At 46.6% G+C, this 15,815-nt stretch overlaps 1 protein-coding gene across 1 annotated transcript; it reads left to right on the top strand.

Moving 5' to 3' along the window:
* Window positions 1-1,738: 1,738 nt before the first annotated feature.
* Window positions 1,739-3,985, top strand: LOC100551296 (cystatin). Its single transcript, XM_010706567.1, has 3 exons — window positions 1,739-2,018; window positions 2,383-2,496; window positions 3,589-3,985. Exons 1-3 carry the CDS (start codon window positions 1,755-1,757, stop codon window positions 3,664-3,666), a joined length of 456 nt encoding a protein of 151 aa, XP_010704869.1. The 5' UTR covers window positions 1,739-1,754; the 3' UTR covers window positions 3,667-3,985.
* The last annotated feature ends 11,830 nt before the right edge of the window (window positions 3,986-15,815 follow it).

Consider the following 15,815-nt stretch of genomic DNA (forward strand, 5'->3'; position numbering starts at 1 on the left):
GGGAGAAACAAAACCCAGGCTGAAGGCTCTGCTCCCTAAAACTCAAGACAGAGACTCTTCATCACCCCAGACTGTGGTCTGAAGGGAGTGAAATGGTCACCCTCAGTGCTGAACCTCCTCCATTATATGTGAATGATTACCTGCCTAAGGAGGGCAACAAGCCTTTCCCTCACTAAATCTGTCACCATCCCTCAACATAACTGATGCAAGCCTCCTTTACTTCCTCAGTCTTTTCTCTTGGAGTGGCTTTGTGGGGCCAATTATAATTCGGGCCAGTGACAGATTAACATCTGAGAAGAAACTGGAATTCTAGGTAAGCACTGGAGGGCCAGGTGAACACAACAGATTCCTCCTGACCATTAGGAAGTCCTCCTGTGTTGTCTGGGTGCCACTGCATTGTCACAGGTTATCCAGTGAAGTTGTGGAGCTCCTCTTCCGAGTTCTTCAAAAGCCACCTGAACATGGTCCTGGGTAGGCAGCTCTGCATGGAAGTGTGTGCTGCTGTAACTCAGGAGAAGGACACAGGCCAATTATGGCTTGTTTTATCTTAACTCCAATTAGATGACTTGTTTGCCTGGACTGCAGGCAAAGTATTTAGCTCTTAACAAGAGCTTTTCCCCTCAGATACACAAAGGGCAACTGTAAAGCCTTTTCTGCCCAGCATCAGCTCACACTGGCTCTGAAGAAGTAGCCAAAGCTCCCTCAATCCCAACAGCACTGATATTTTCTCCTGTGTCACTGACAGCACCTGGTGCTGCAGTGGTGCTCATGTCTTTCTCTTACCAGTAAAAGCTACCATAATGTCCTGTGGTTGCAGCATTAGTTGCACAGCTTGTTGCCAACTGCAGGGGGGTTTCCTGTGACAGTTTTCATGCTGGATATTGCTGGCACTCAGCAGGCTACAGCCTTTCCAATCAGTCCACAAGCCCTTTCCTTCTCATTATGAGAGGTGCTGAGAATATTCAGGCATAAAATGTCATGTTCTCTTAATCTAGTAACTGCATAAGGCCTTAAATCTCACTCATGCTAGCTCTGTAGTGCTGTTTTAGGTCCTGTCTTGCCAAACTTAGGGTTCCTGACAGGAGAAAAAAACCTTGTGGTTATGAGATGAAATTAGAAGTTAAGCCATCTGTCTGGGAAGCCAGCCTTGCCACTGATACCCCTCTGACCTTGAGCAATTAATGTAGATGAGGAAACACCAATGCTGGGGAGGCAGATATAGGAAATGACACACGGTGTTTTGTGCGAAAAGCCAAATTAGTAACCTAAAATGGTCTGTGGTTTTTTTGCCACCTCTCCACAGTAGGGGGAAATAACCGCTAGAATAAGTCTCGAGGAGGCAGAGCCTGGAAAAGTCTCCAAGTTCCCGGACCCATGTGGGAAAGCAGCCTTCTCCATCCAGACCCACAAAGAGGGCTGTGGGAGTTGTAATTCCGGACGGACAGCCGCAGCCCGGCCGTGCCAACCCCCGCCCGCGGCCCGTCCCCTAGGAAGTCTGCGTGAGCGCACCCTGAGTGCAGCCTGCCTGCGGGGCTGCTCCGAAAGCCCACCGTACGAGGGCTAGGATTTTCAGGCAAGACGTTCCCTAGCGTACTCTTTACTGCCGTCACCGCGGGTGTACTTGTTGCCTCTCTAAACCGTCCCGTTTCCCAGCCTCGCTGAGCTCCACCCTCCGTCTGTCCTGCCCTGCCCGGCCGGGAGGGGCGGGGCGTGTGGCCCGAAGCCACCGCCCACCTCGCTCCGCAGGGCTTAAAATGGCGGCGGCGGAGCGCAGCGCGGAGTGCGGAGCCATGGCGGGGGTTCGGGGTTGTGTGGTGCTGCTGGCTGCGGCCCTAATGCTCGCCGGAGCTGTCCTGGGCAGCGAGGAACGCCCCCGGCTCCTGGGGGCTCCCGTGCCTGTAGATGAGAACGACGAGGGCTTGCAGCGGGCCCTGCAGTTCGCCATGGCCGAGTACAACAGGGCCAGCAATGACAAGTACTCCAGCCGGGTGGTGCGGGTCATCAGCGCCAAGCGGCAGGTGGGTGCGGGGACGGCCTGCCTCTGTGTGCGTGGGATGCTGCGGGAGTTGGGATTTCTGAGGTTAATTCAGGCTGTTCTGCCGCAGGAGGTGGAGGAAAGCTTGGGGCTTACGGCTCTGATTGCTAATGTTGTTTTATGAGCAACGCAGTTTTGTTTACTGATTAGCTAACTAGTTTGTTTACTTGGATCTTCTTTCCTGTTTAGTAAGAGTTGCTGAGTGTGTTTTCTGTGAAGGTTGCCACACACTGCCTGGTCTGTACTTTTTGGCTGGTTGTGCTTCTTTCCTGTAAGATTCTTCTCTCTGGAAAGCTCCTAGGTATGTGTTGCAAATAAAGCTGCTACTGCCTGTGATCTTGTTGCAGCTCGTGTCTGGAATCAAGTACATCCTGGAGGTTGAAATTGGTCGGACAACTTGCCCCAAGTCATCAGCTGATCTCCAGAGCTGCAAATTCCACGATGAGCCGGAGATGGTTAAGGTAAGCTCTATGCAGGATGTGCTGCTTCCTAGTACCTCCTTCCCTCTGGGAAGGTATGGGCAGCATCACGTGTCTGCTTCTAATAAGATCAGATGTGTCATGCCTTTAGACTGGGCAAGATGCTGTCCTTGCAGAACTTGTCTTGCCAGATAATGCTCACAGAGGAAGGGAGGCCTTGCAGCATGCTTAAGTAGAGACTTCAAGCTGTGGTGCACAATAGGAGTACATGTGCCTCAGTCTTATGAGTGCACGTGGCTTTGATTTCAGGGATATGCAGAGGAAACTTTGCTAATAAGGGATTGCTTAGGGGTCTCCTGGCTGTCAGTTTAGTGCCTTAACTTCTCATACCCTTCTCAGCTCCTCCTGTACACATGTGAACAAGCTCAATTCAGTCTTCTTTCAAGACAATCTAATTTCTGTGAATCTTTCTTTGGGCTAAGCACTGATCAGAACTGGATTACCCTGGTTCTCTAGATTTATTATATCACGCTGCATGCAGTTTTCTTAAGAAATAATCTAGCTTTTCAGGTTAGCACCAAATTGTCTGCCTTACTTTGGTCAGTGTCTAGTTCTTGCCTGTTATTTCATTACTGGTGTTAATTGGTAATAGGCTTCTCTGTGCGTGTTCCTTATGCCTTCATGAGAGCTGACACTGCACAGGAATGATCCGCTAAGCACATGGGTGGAAGCTTGCCTGTGCATCAACACAGCTGCCATTGTTAGGCAGGCAAACACAAACAAATGGTTAGCTGTGTGGGTCTGCCTGCCTTTGCCCTCAGTGCTTATGTTAGAGAATTACCCAGGCTGAAAGCTCTACAGCACTGGGAACTGGTGTGTGGAAGTAGCTTGATATTGTGAAATGTTGACTGCTTGGCTTCTGTGTTAGCATTTGGGATAAATGATTAATCCTGAGCGGGTTCTAAGTTTAGAGTTCCAGAATACACTGCTGGGAAAGTGCAAATCCAGAGTCATAAGAGTGGCATATAGTCAAGAACCACAAAATGGAATGGAGTAGATCTGTGTAGAACAATGATCAGTGACACTGTTGTATGTTCTTAATATGATAATTGATTTCTTTTTCTCTCTCCTCAGTATACCACATGCACCTTTGTAGTGTACACTATTCCTTGGCTAGGCCAAACTAAACTACTGAAAAGTACCTGCCAGTAAGCCTCTCTTGGCTCCAGCGGTGACCAGCAACCAGTTACTCGGAGGAAAAAAGAAGCAATAACATGAATTGAGATGGATTGTATCATTGCCTGTTAACTCATATTTCTGTATACTTGTGCTATGCAAGTAAAATTATGTAATCTTTCTATAAAGCACAGTATGATTTCAACTTTATTTTTCCTCTTTGTAGTTATATTTTGGAGTAGCTGTTTGTCTTCTCACAGCTTTCCCAATAAAGCAACTCCAGTGTCAGAATTTAGGATAAAGTTGGTGTCCCTGTGAAGTGACTACTGTAAACATTAAAACTCAACTCATTGTTGCTGTTGTGTGTGGTTGCCTTTATATGAGTGCCTGGTGTCTTGGAGGAAGGTTTTGTATTTATTTATCAGCTAATCTCCTATGCCCAAAGGATGGGGTGAGAAGAAATGCGGGGTCTAATTACAATGGAATAAGCTTGGTGAAAGTCTTTAGCTGTTTTGACTGAAGAAGTGTTTGGACTTTGAAAATGCTGTAGCTTGCAATGTTATCTTTTGGGAAGGTTAACCAGAACTTATGTGAAGTGTGTGATCAGTTTCTGCTGGAATTCTGCTCCCATCAGCTGCTGTATTGCAGAGCTCCATTTGTTTATGCAGCTGTGCTGTGTAAGAATTAGCCATTCTGATGTCTCTTTTGTATTGCATTGGAATACAATGTTTGGGGAAACACTAACTTCCTCTAGCACTGTCTTTACAGGTTATCCTACTGTATCTTTAGTTCTGTAGTGTTTCAAAGATGGAAGCTCTGAGTAGGAAGCCCAAGGATTCTCCTTCCAGTTTGAGCAATAGTATAGCCAACTTCGTTTATAACCTGAATTATCTCCATTAGAGCTGAAGAACAGCTGCTTCAGCACCTGTGCTTGGTCCATCATAGCTTCCTTTTGCAAACAGTTACAGGCACGGAAAAGCCTGGAGGATAGTCAGTGGCAGTAAGCTTGGCTGGTGGGGAGGTAGAACTGTAGTCTGGCAATATGTTAACCAGGGCAAACTTGAGTGACATCTGATCAGGGTACATGCTATTGAGTCAGCAGGTGGAGAGAATCTGTGCCCAGGAACTCTTAGGGCAACTGGCTAAAGTGCTTCCTTAAATTCATTAGTTTGTGGGGCAGTTGAGAATACTTGCTTTGAAAAGGCACGTGGCATAACACTTGTACCAATAGCCTTAGCTTGAGAACAATCTAGCACTAAAATAATGGGAAAGTTTACTGGTGTTGAGTGGATAACTGACAAATAAGAGACATCCCTCAGTGGTTTTACAGCAAATGGATCAAGAAAACCTGTCTTTGTTCTGCAAGTGTGTGTGTTCCACAGACGCAGCCTTCCAAATCTAAGTGTGTGTACAAGACTGATGGGTCTTTCAGTTGAGCGCACTGCTGCTGATTTTGTTGCCTGTGGCATCAACACTTGGGATTTGTGTGAGTGTTACAGGGAATGACAGCTCTGGATTCAGGAAAAAAAATTCTACTTTTTCAAGATTATGATGTGATGTCATGATGAATTGGAAGAGAAAGCTTCTCTGAGCAGATGGTAAGTAAGAAAGGAGCATTTTAAGGGGGTCTTGTTTTTAACTCTGGAAGGAAGGAGGAGGATCCTCATGAAAGAAATTTCATCTTTAATGGGGAGAGGAAGCTATCAGGTAAAGGTGCTAAGATTGAACAATGAGAATGCTGCTTGTTTTGCATGGTCCTAATGGACTTAATTTGTCTTGTATCTTTGTTTCTTTGTATTTTGAAGTAAACACGCACCCTCTGGTGTATATCTTACCCAAAGACAAAATAAGCTGTGTCTTGGCCTATGTTACTCCTTCAATCATGGAAGTGGTTTGTCCAAGTCTGGTGGTCTTGTTTTGAAGGTGAGTAAACTGAAAGGAGTGTAGAGAAGAGCTGTAGAAGTAATCCGAAGAAAGTAGCTTTTGATGAGAAGTGTAAGGATGCCATTACTCTTTTCTTTAAAAACAACAACAACAACAAAACTTCAGTGAGAGCGATTGCAATCACATCTTTGGGCATGGAGTGACTTGGATCTAATGAAGGAGAACAAATGAGTGCATGACTAGAAAGTGAATGTTTCTAATGGGAAATACAGCTGCCTAATGAAGGAGTGAATTTCCTGTTGCTTTGTTGCCTTTCCATGGAGATGAGAGCTCAAGGAAAATCAGCTTTAGCCCAATCTGTGTTCTGGTACTCACAGCAAAGTGGAGCTGTGTGGAAAATGAGGTTGTGGTAACTGCAAGATCTCTCATCTTGCATCTCCTATGGGCTGCTCTTTCTCCCAAGGGAAATGCCATGTCCCCTCATCGCTGGGGTTTGGTGAACTTACAGGGAATGAGCTGGCTGCCTGCCACCAAAGATCTTCATCCAAGGTTCCCCTCCTTCCACTCTATCATGCCCCTGTTCCTGCTGAGTGCTAGCAGGATAGCTATCTGGGTCAGTGTCCCTGCTGAATGAGTAAATTCTGGTGCCAAGCTGCTCAGATGTCCTTGTTATTTTTCAAACTATGCTCCATTCTTATGTTCCCAGTCCCTGTTTTCTAGCTTATCTGTGTAAGGACTAGGTAAGGGGATTCATTCTCTTGCTTTTAGTGTGTTTACCTGTGTTTCAGGCCTTTCCCTTTTATTATCTTGGCTTGAGGCTTGGTCTCATTGGTAAGGAGACGAGACAAGGAGAAGGCAGGGTGCAAATCATAGAATCATTAAGGCTGGAAAAGACCTCCAAGGTATCACGTCCCACCAACAACCCAACCCCACCATGCCCACTAACCATGTCCCTCATTGCCACGTCTCCACATTCCTTGAACATCTCCAGGGACAGCGACTCCACTCCCGCCTGTGCCAATATCTCACCATTCTTTCTGAGAGGAAAGCCAAGCATTTTACCACCTTATCTGTATTTATTAGACAGCAGCTCTAAACAGCATGTAGGAAAAACAGTGAATGTGCCAGAGAAAATGAGTTTGCATGTGACAAGCTCCTGCATTCAACGGTGTTGTGTTTTCACACTGAAAAATTCCAATGACTAAGGACACAAACGAGTGGCACAGATTACCCCATCCTCATAAGCTACTGAGTGTCAGTCTTAGTGACTGTCCCCGTGTGCACTCCACCTGGAGTAAATGCTAAAAAAGCCTGACCTAATTTGAGCATCTTCTGCTCTGGGCTGTTTTACTTTGTGTTTGCAACAGGCTAAGAGCATTAATGGAAGTTCCCCTGCCAAGAGCATTCTGCTTGGCAGGTCTTTCTGCTTGGCTGGATGGTGCTAGCTGGGTCAGCTGTCAAAACCTGCCTGAATGCCAAGCCCTCATTTTTAGCTGCATTCACTGCCTGACTTTTTCAAATGTGAGGCGTGAATGACAGCTGTGAACAAGTGATCTGGGTTGTGCTTGTTTCTTTTTGTCTCTTGCTATGCTTTGCTTGCATGCGATGGATCAGTTCTGGGGTTGCACTTCCTTAAAATCAGGCCAGAGCATTTTCCTGGTGACCTATTAGGCGAGGTGCTTTTAGGCTGCCACAGCTCATGAACTCAAGGCTTTTTCCTGGCTCTGAGACTTGGGGAGATTGAGGGCTGAGAGGCTGTGAAGTATAGCACTTCTTAGCAGTATCCACCACACAGTTCTTCGGGTCTTTCCTTGAAGCCTTGAAGCCACTAGTGCTCCTACCAGCTACAGAGATGCTCTATACATAGCCTAAATTGCAATTTTCTGCAATTATGAAGGCAAATGACCATGCAAGAATTCAGGCCACCCTGGAGCCCTGCACACTTAGGGCTGAGGTGTCCAGAACCATTCACAATGTGTATACACTGTGAATGTCTATTCCTTAGCTTAAGGCAGAGACCTCTTTCATGAGGTGCTTCATGCCTTGGAGCTGGGTGGCCCCAGGCTGGACAAGGAAGGCTAAGGAGTGATTTTGGTGTTCAGCTGGCTTTGGTGACAGGAGCAGGCAGCCTGCCCTCCCTGCAGCAGGTCCTTCAGCAGGCCTTCCCTGCTGTGCCCTCATGGCTCAGTGCCACAGCAGATCCGGGGACTTGAGGTGACATGGTTGCTAAACTTCTTCCATATTGTCACTCCCATCCCATTGCTTAAACTGCATGAGCCTTATGACTGTAGGATTTTGCAACAGAGAGAGAAAGGAGAAGCTCACGCACCCATCTCCATGATAAGCCAGGGCATGAGAATCGGGGTGTGTGCTTTGATTATTTCCCATGACACTGTGTAGTGCCCTCAGTGCCTCATGTTGTGCCATTTCCACCTTTTTAAGTACACAGCAATCAAGTTTTTCTCCTCTCTGTATTTATTTCCTGCCCATTCCTGCAGATGGGTCTCTTGCCTCATAAATAGGTGTCCTGGTTCCCCAGTCTTGGCCATTTGCAGCAGCAGTCTGTAGGGGACACTGTGGCAGAATCACTTTATCCTCCTTAACCTGGAGAATGAAGAAGGAGAAAGAAACTTAAAATAAAACCTTGGGCTCTCAACAGTATGTCAATAATAATAAATAGTAATGTCATGTAAGCAGTTAGGAACCAGCATGAGTGCTTTTCTCCTTTCTGTCCCCAACGAGTACAGGTATCACAAAAGGCACTCCCCCACCTGGAGAAGAAGTTGGACCTGAAGCCTGGCCATTTCTTGTTTCTGGTTTCATTTCTTGAATATAAAGGTTAGCAAGAAAAGGATGATTTCAGGTGAAGCAGTGATATTTACACTGACCAGTTGGGCATGAACTGTTGTGGCCGAGGGGTGGAAGCAGGGAGCAAGCACAGCACTGACCTGCTCCCATTGTCCTGCTGCCCATTGGCAGGTCAGCCTCTGGGGCATTTCATGCCAGGAGCAACTCAGAAGGGCTTAAAATCTGTGGCATCAAAGCCAGTGAAGTTGTTCGGGGTTTTTTTTTGCCCTTCAGATTATGTATGATTTCAGAGCTTCTCAGAGGGGTTCCCTGGGGACTTGCATGGCTCAAACGAGCTGGAACAAGGCAATGCTGTGTGCTGAGTTGACTTGCTTGGAAAAGAGCCTGCCTCTGGGCCTGTGCTACATGCTGCAAGCCAGTTTTGGTATTTAACCCTGCTGGAGTCACAGAGGATTTCTTGATGATGGCCTCTCATTAATCCTGCTTTTCCTGCCCAGCAGCCAGCCAGGTGCTGCTGTGTGCAAGGGGCTGTGCATCTCCAGGAGAGCTCTGCTGCTGAGCTCTGCAGTTGCCCAAACACCTTCAAAACCTTCCAATGGTCTCTGCAGGGCTCTGCTTCAGTAGACAGTCAACAAGGAGTAAGCTGGGCCTTGGTCTGAAGTAGGCTCTGGCAAATAAGTTTATTATCTTTATTTTTAAGCTATCCTTGGAGTCAGTGCTGCCTGAGGTGTGCCTAAACCAACCTGCAAGCTTTAGATGTGACCAGAACATGTCACTGCCAACATCTGGGATTACCATCAGCATTCACGTTGGGCACCATTGCCATACAAAGGTCAGAGATATCACCCCTCACTCCCTTTTGTGGTTCCATCCGGGCTTTGCCCCACACAGGACTGTGCTCCCTCCTGGTTGGAGTTGGGTGCTGCTTGTGAGCAGGCCTCGGGCAGGCACAGCATGGCAAGACCTTGGTTGCTGAGTTATCTACTCCAAGTAAGTCATAGAATCATTAAGATTGGAAAAGACTTCCAAGATTATGAAGTCCACGCCCAACCCATCCCCACCATGCCTGCTAACCATATCCCTCAGTGCCATGTCTCCACACTTCTTGAACACCTCCAGGGATGGTGACTCCACCATCTTCCTGGGCCGTTTGTGCCAGTGCGTCATCACTCTTTCAGAGAACAAATTTTTCCTAATACCCACTCTGAACCTCTCTGGCTCAACTTGAAGCCATTCCCCTTCTCTAGTCATCTCTAAGAGCTCCTTAGGAAGGTGATATGGCACGGTTAGGAGGAAGAGCAAGTGAAAGAATGGATGAATTTCCAGTCTGAAAAATTTGTCCCAGTTGTCTTCTTATTTCCTGTGCTGAGCTCTCATGCCTTGCAGCCTTTCACGTGTAACCTGAAAGCTTTCCACAGGGGGTCACCATCTCACAGAGGATGCAGGACTTGACTGGGGACAAAACAGGCTGGTTTCTCATCTTCCACAAAGCATGGCAAAGTCACACCTCTGACACAGCCCTGTTCCTTATGTCAGCAGATACATGGCCACTTCCTTCCAGGTGCCTCCTGGAATGTCTGAATCAGAGCTGCATTTTCCTTTGATCTCTGGGACACAAGGACAGGAAAGGGAATGATACTGATGTCTCAGTATGGTCCTCAAAACCTTGGATGCTGCAAGCAGACATCTCCTGCAGGGCTGACACCCATTTCTGTGGCTGTTTGCCTGGGTATTTCCATTGCCAACATATGAAGTGCTACAAGATACCTCTCAGTGTCTTGTTCACAGGTAGCCCTTAGCCTCACACACTCATAGGAGTATTTGAGCTGGATGGGACACTTAAAGATCACCTAGTCCAACTCCTCTGCAATGAACAGGGACACGTACAGCTCAATCAGGTGCTCAGAGCCCCATCCAGCCTGACCTTGAGTGTCTTTGTGCATAGAGCATCCATCACTGCTCTGGGCAACCTCTGCCAGTGCCTCACCACATAGTTAGGCTGTAATTGCATAGTGCAAAATCACATGGATCTGCCACTGTGTGGAGAGGGGGAGTTTAGCATATTCCATAGAAATGAAGCTAAGCTGATGCTGTTTTTTCTTCAGTGCTTCTTTCAACATCTTTTGAGGAACACTGAATGTGAACACACTTATTCTCCCCAGCTGATGTTATGTGAGCCCCCAAACATATAACAATATGTTAATATATTAGAGTAGTGTATTTTAATAATAAACATTTAACAATAAACTATAACGAACATGTAATTTGGAGGTTAACATGCAGCAGGCCCCAAAGACACTCGGTGTGTTACGTGGACATTCCTGTTCGTTGACTCAGGCTGAAGCCAGGAAGAAACATCTCCTTATCTGCATTCCAGATGGTCACAACCAATCATGCTCACCAGGCATGATTTATCGAAGGAATAACAAATGCCAGTGCAGCCAGCAAACTCCTCCCCTGCCATGCACTAAGACTGCAGAAGCAGTCCAGGAGTAATGCCTGTCCAGGACCTCCCTGCTTTGCTCTCAAATTCTTCAGCGATGAAATGATATTCTCTTTTTCAGACTGTTTCTTTAAAAGAAGAGATGGAAACTGGATGTTTCTCCAGTGTGCTCAATGAACTGCAGGAATCATAGCGTATTCATGATAGATTAAATTAATTTAGTGATTATCTGAATTCCTGGCCTAATTGAAATGTAGTCTCTCATGCTCTTGCAGCAGTTGGTGTAGCTTTTCCAGGAAGAGCTGCTGACACGTCACCACATTGCTTGTAAATAGCAAAGCTGCTGAGTATCAGCTTCTTGTGCCGACGGGAGGAGAGGAGCACTGCCTCTGGACCCCCCTGTTGATACCAATGACATTTAACTCCGGCACAGAAGCGCCAAGTGGGAAACTGCCTTTCTGATGCCCCAAATACATTTCAGGGCTCTGTGCAAAGCCAGTAAAAGTCATATGCACACTTCAGAAATTAGCAATAAGTGTTCGCCCCCTGTAGGAAATCATTGTCTGGAAATTGGATGATCCAGAGGATTCAATTTATGTAAATACCTGGGATTGTCCCATGGATTATTAAAATAGAACAACAGGAGTTTTGATCTAGTAGGCCCCTTAACCCCCTGGGCTACTAACTTACATAAATCTTGGAATTATCTTAGATAAATGCTTTGGAATTGAAATTAGCTTCCTTAAACACCATCAGCATAAAGCAAGTATCTCTTTTTGAGCAGGCCTTTTTTAGAGGTAGGCTGAGATTAAATGGCTTGCAGCTCAGGCAGGCACACAGGGCTGTGCTATGGCCATGCAAATGATGCACTGTGTGGTATAATTGGGATCATTGTGCAGAAGAAATGAAAATCATAATTGTTTTTTGTTTGCTTGCTGCTTCCTTCCATGTTGCTGGATTTTGTACCATCAATTAGAAGCTGACTTGTTCCGTGCCCAGATGAGAGCCCCTTGTTTGTGGCAAGGCTGGGAAAACTGCTAATTGCCTTCTGTCAAATGGACAAGGTCGTGATGGCACAACAATTAAAGGGAAGCACTTGGCTGTGGTGGTGCTGAGACTGCCCAGGTCAGGCATGGCTGATTGACCCGGCTCTGGTACATGGGATGATCAGATGGAGCTTAACAAGGCAGCGAGTAAGAGCTGAGTTTGGGAGAAGGGGTACTTGGTACCATAGTCTGGGACTATGGGGGGAGCCAGGATGTCCCCTCCAAGCCTTCCCCTGAACATATGAAGAAATACTGGTTTTTTTGGAGTCCCCAGGGGGTGCTGCTCCATGGTCCTGCTCTCTCCAGCAGCTGCTTGGGAAGTGGAGTGCTGAATTTCTGACTACCACTGAAGCAGAGCAGACATTTAAACAGCTCTGATAGTTTCTGCTGGGAGTTGTCTTGCTGTCAGCTGCATCTCAAGCCTAAGTCAGTGGGTGTGTAAAACTACCTTCAGTAAGAGCAGACAGATAGATGATTATTTTAGTTTCCCTTCAGAAAACTTCAAACAGTGCAGTGAGTTTGTCCAGTGCCTGGCACTGATGAGTTCTTCTTCAGAACGGAGCTGCTCGACACATGGTCAGAGCCAACACTGTACTCAGACCACTGCCAGAGCAGAGGGAAAGCACCTTCTCACATCCCTCTGAAGATGTGACAAAGACTGACACTGCAGCTCATTGCCTGAGGAGGTATTCCGGATGGCACCTTACTGAGGGTTGGTTCTTGCTTACTGGGGTGCTCACAGCTGCCTTGGGGTGACTGCCAGCCAGATGCTGCTCCTGCGCTATGAGAGATGGAGAGAGATGCAGCTGGGCTGTGAGACATTCACAACAATTTGTAAGAGGTCAGAGTGAGGGTCACAGTGCCACTTGTTCTCCCTGGCTGACTGCCACTGCTCTTGCAAGGACACACAAGCTCGGTGATGCCTGAACTGTGCTGTTTGTAGTGCTTCACAGAAACCTAATAACCCAGATATCACAAAAAGGTATTATTGTTGTTAGTGCACGTCCTCTTATACTAAAGGTCTTTGCCCTAACTCACAGAGAAAATATATTATATGCTAAAGCTTCTTGCTGTTCATGCCTTTTCTGCTGCCACGTTCACCCTTCCACCTCTGGGGCCTGTGACTGGGACTGCAGCCTGCTTCATATAGAGAAATTGGACTTTCACAATGCATGATCCTGAGATCTCAGCATGGAGGGGATTGAGTGTAGCGGTGGAGGTCCTTTCCTCCTTGGCTTTGGGTCTGCTTGGATTTAATTTTATTCCTTTTCTTAATATTGTTTACTCACATGCTCTTCCTGTTCACCACTGTCCACATTTTGTTGGGAGGAGTTACTCCATCCTTCTGTGCCTTGGTTTCCCCTAGTGTGTAAAATGGTGTTAGTAGTGGGATGCTTATGGAGAAGAACACTTTCTAATTGTCTCTGTCTGGCCCTCATGGCACATGAGTCAATGTCCTACATGGAGAAATGAGTTGTGCCAAGTGTGTGTGCAGCATCAGCACCTTGCTGGTTATGCACTTTCCAGCTGGTATACAAAATGCTATGATTATGTATGAAATTCTGAAAAGAAACATTAAAAATTAATTATATTGACTTTCTCTGTAGTGAGCCCACATCTAGAGTTGAAATTTTAGGATCATTTTTTTTCAGATAGCGCTGCGGGTGCCTGGACAATTTTCAATGAATATTTGACTATAAATTGCTCGCCTTATTTTCCCGTTCAAGCATTCCCAATTCTCAGTGAATTAAAAAATGATTAGAAGATAGGCTTTATTCATTCTCATAAAGGAAATGAATAATTTTACACAAAGTGAGGCAAGAATGTCAAACTGCTTCTTTTGTTCAGCAATTTTCTTCTGATTTTAAAGTTTAGCATGGAGCAAGCTACATGAGGCTGTGCAATTCATTATCCAAGATAGGTAAAGTGCCTCTCAAAACTTGCTCTGGAGAGGCATGAAACATGAGGAAGCAACAGGAGCTAGAGAGCACTTACCCTCCTCCTGACCCTGTTTGGGTGCTAATCCAGTTTTGGGGTGCCCCTCTAGCCAGGAGATGCTGTTTGGACGGTCTATGAGGACAGCAAGGTATCACTCTACACCTGTTTTTTTTCACTGCCCCTGCAGACAGGCGCAGAGGATAACCTGCTGCTGGTGTGTCCTGTCCTCCCCAGCTAACTGCACTTCCCTGCTTTGCTGTCAAAAAGGCTCATTATGCATTCCTTTTGCTGCCACCAGTGCGTGCAACCAAGGTGTGCTGGGAGCGACAGCTCTGTGACAGCCTGCAGAAATGCTGAGGGTTTAATTGCCTGCTTTACCCCAGGATAAATAAGCCTTCAGAGCCTCAGCCCCACATGCTTCATCAGAGGAGTTCACTGTTTCAGGGATTGGATTGCTTGATCTCTTTAAGAAGTTTTCCTGTGTCTCCTTGAGGAACCAGACGTGCCAACAGTTATCAGAGAGCTTACAGACTCTGGTGTTGAGGAGAGCCATGCTGTACCTTGTTTTCTCATCGGTTCTGGAGATTCTAAAACAAAGAACTTACTGAATAATGGCAGCATTGTTCGTTGTGCTCTGACATTGGCTGCTTCTTTCCAGATGTGCCCTTGGCACAACAGCTGAGCTTCAGTTTTGTGGGGAAATATGGCTTTTCCATCAGCGCTGCTGGAAAACACAGCCTGTGCTTGTCCTTCCTTGCATGCTTACAGGAAGGTACTGCTCTGCTTGAGCTCCTGCAAAGGCACAAGAGTCTGTGGCTTTGTACTGGAGCCACCTACATCCATATGGAAATGCCACTGGCCTCAGGCAAGCCAACTGAGAAATAAATGGGTCTGAAAGCCAGGTTTTAAAAGAAATGTGTCTATAACTGGCAAATCCCTGTCCAGACCTGCCCTGCATTCTGCTGTTGTCGCAGGACCTGTTGTCACCCTGCTGACATCAGCATGGACAATCTGATTCTAGAGGTTCTCCCCTGCAAGGCATCAGCAGCACTGCCAAAATCCCCACCCAGCAGGAAGCAGTGCAGAGCGAGGGCTGTTGGACTTGGGTATACCTTCCCACCTGGTGCCAGGCACTTCTTTACTGCAAACAGGAGCCCCAAAGGCAGGGGGAAGGCGGATTCAGCAGCAATCTTGGAGGCAGAAGTGTGATAGCACATTATTTGTTGCACATTAATTAATGTTCAGTTTAATAACAGTCACAGCCCTTTGGATTACAGTGCTCTTTGGTCTCCCTAGTGCAGAGGGTGATGGGTTTGAAGCCATTTCTCCTCTCACACCCAGGGGGTTGTTCCCAGAGCTTGCAGGAGGGAGGCAGCAGCTTTGCTGCTGAACTGAAGGGAGACACCAAAACAAAAAATACCATCAAGATTCTAATTGCAAATAAATGATTTGCAGAATAAATGTTATCTTCTCAGTTAATAAGACTTTAACATGAAAACAATGTCATTCTTCAAAATACTGATTTCAGGTGATCACAAACCTATGTTGCCACTTTTGTTACAGACTGGTATGATGTAGTTCATAGTTGTTTTACTTTGGGAAAGGGAGAAAGAGGCAGGAAGGAGTAAAATCCCTTTTTGGCCATTTCTGGTTCATTAAGGCAGAGGAAGCAATAATGTCTGCTACAGCAGTTGCTCACTTCTGAGCTGCAAATGCTCAGGCTTCATATATGCTGAGTATTGCAGAGGTGAAACAATCCTTCTGATACATTTCTAAGGAGGAGAGCAGAAGGCAGAGTGCATCTATTGAAAAGCTGGAAGTCCATCCATTCTTAAACAACAACAACAAAACATAGAGAAGGCCAGGATTGCTTTCACTGGGTAATGCTCTGGCTATGAATTGCACTCAGAGAGCAGAACATTTTACCAGGCACCTCCTGGGCTTCCACACCCTGTGCTGTGTCCTCGTGCCCCCACACAGCTGAGTCCTAGCACAGCGCTCTGCTCCCCACACCCCTTGGCTGTGCTTTCCCTCCCTCTGCCTTTCCCCATCACCTGAACCAGCAT

The sequence above is a fragment of the Meleagris gallopavo genome, chromosome 2 (assembly GCF_000146605.3).
Source record: "Meleagris gallopavo isolate NT-WF06-2002-E0010 breed Aviagen turkey brand Nicholas breeding stock chromosome 2, Turkey_5.1, whole genome shotgun sequence".
Taxonomy (NCBI): domain Eukaryota; kingdom Metazoa; phylum Chordata; class Aves; order Galliformes; family Phasianidae; genus Meleagris; species Meleagris gallopavo.

What these genes read in the sequence shown, in the direction of transcription:
- LOC100551296 (XM_010706567.1), top strand. Translation starts at nt 1,755, where the DNA reads ATGGCGGCGGCGGAGCGCAGCGCGGAGTGCGGAGCCATGGCGGGGGTT. An exon ending in TCATCAGCGCCAAGCGGCAG is followed by an intron (nt 2,019 to 2,382) that starts GTGGGTGCGGGG and finishes ATCTTGTTGCAG; the next exon opens with CTCGTGTCTGGAATCAAGTA. An exon ending in ATGAGCCGGAGATGGTTAAG is followed by an intron (nt 2,497 to 3,588) that starts GTAAGCTCTATG and finishes CTCTCTCCTCAG; the next exon opens with TATACCACATGCACCTTTGT.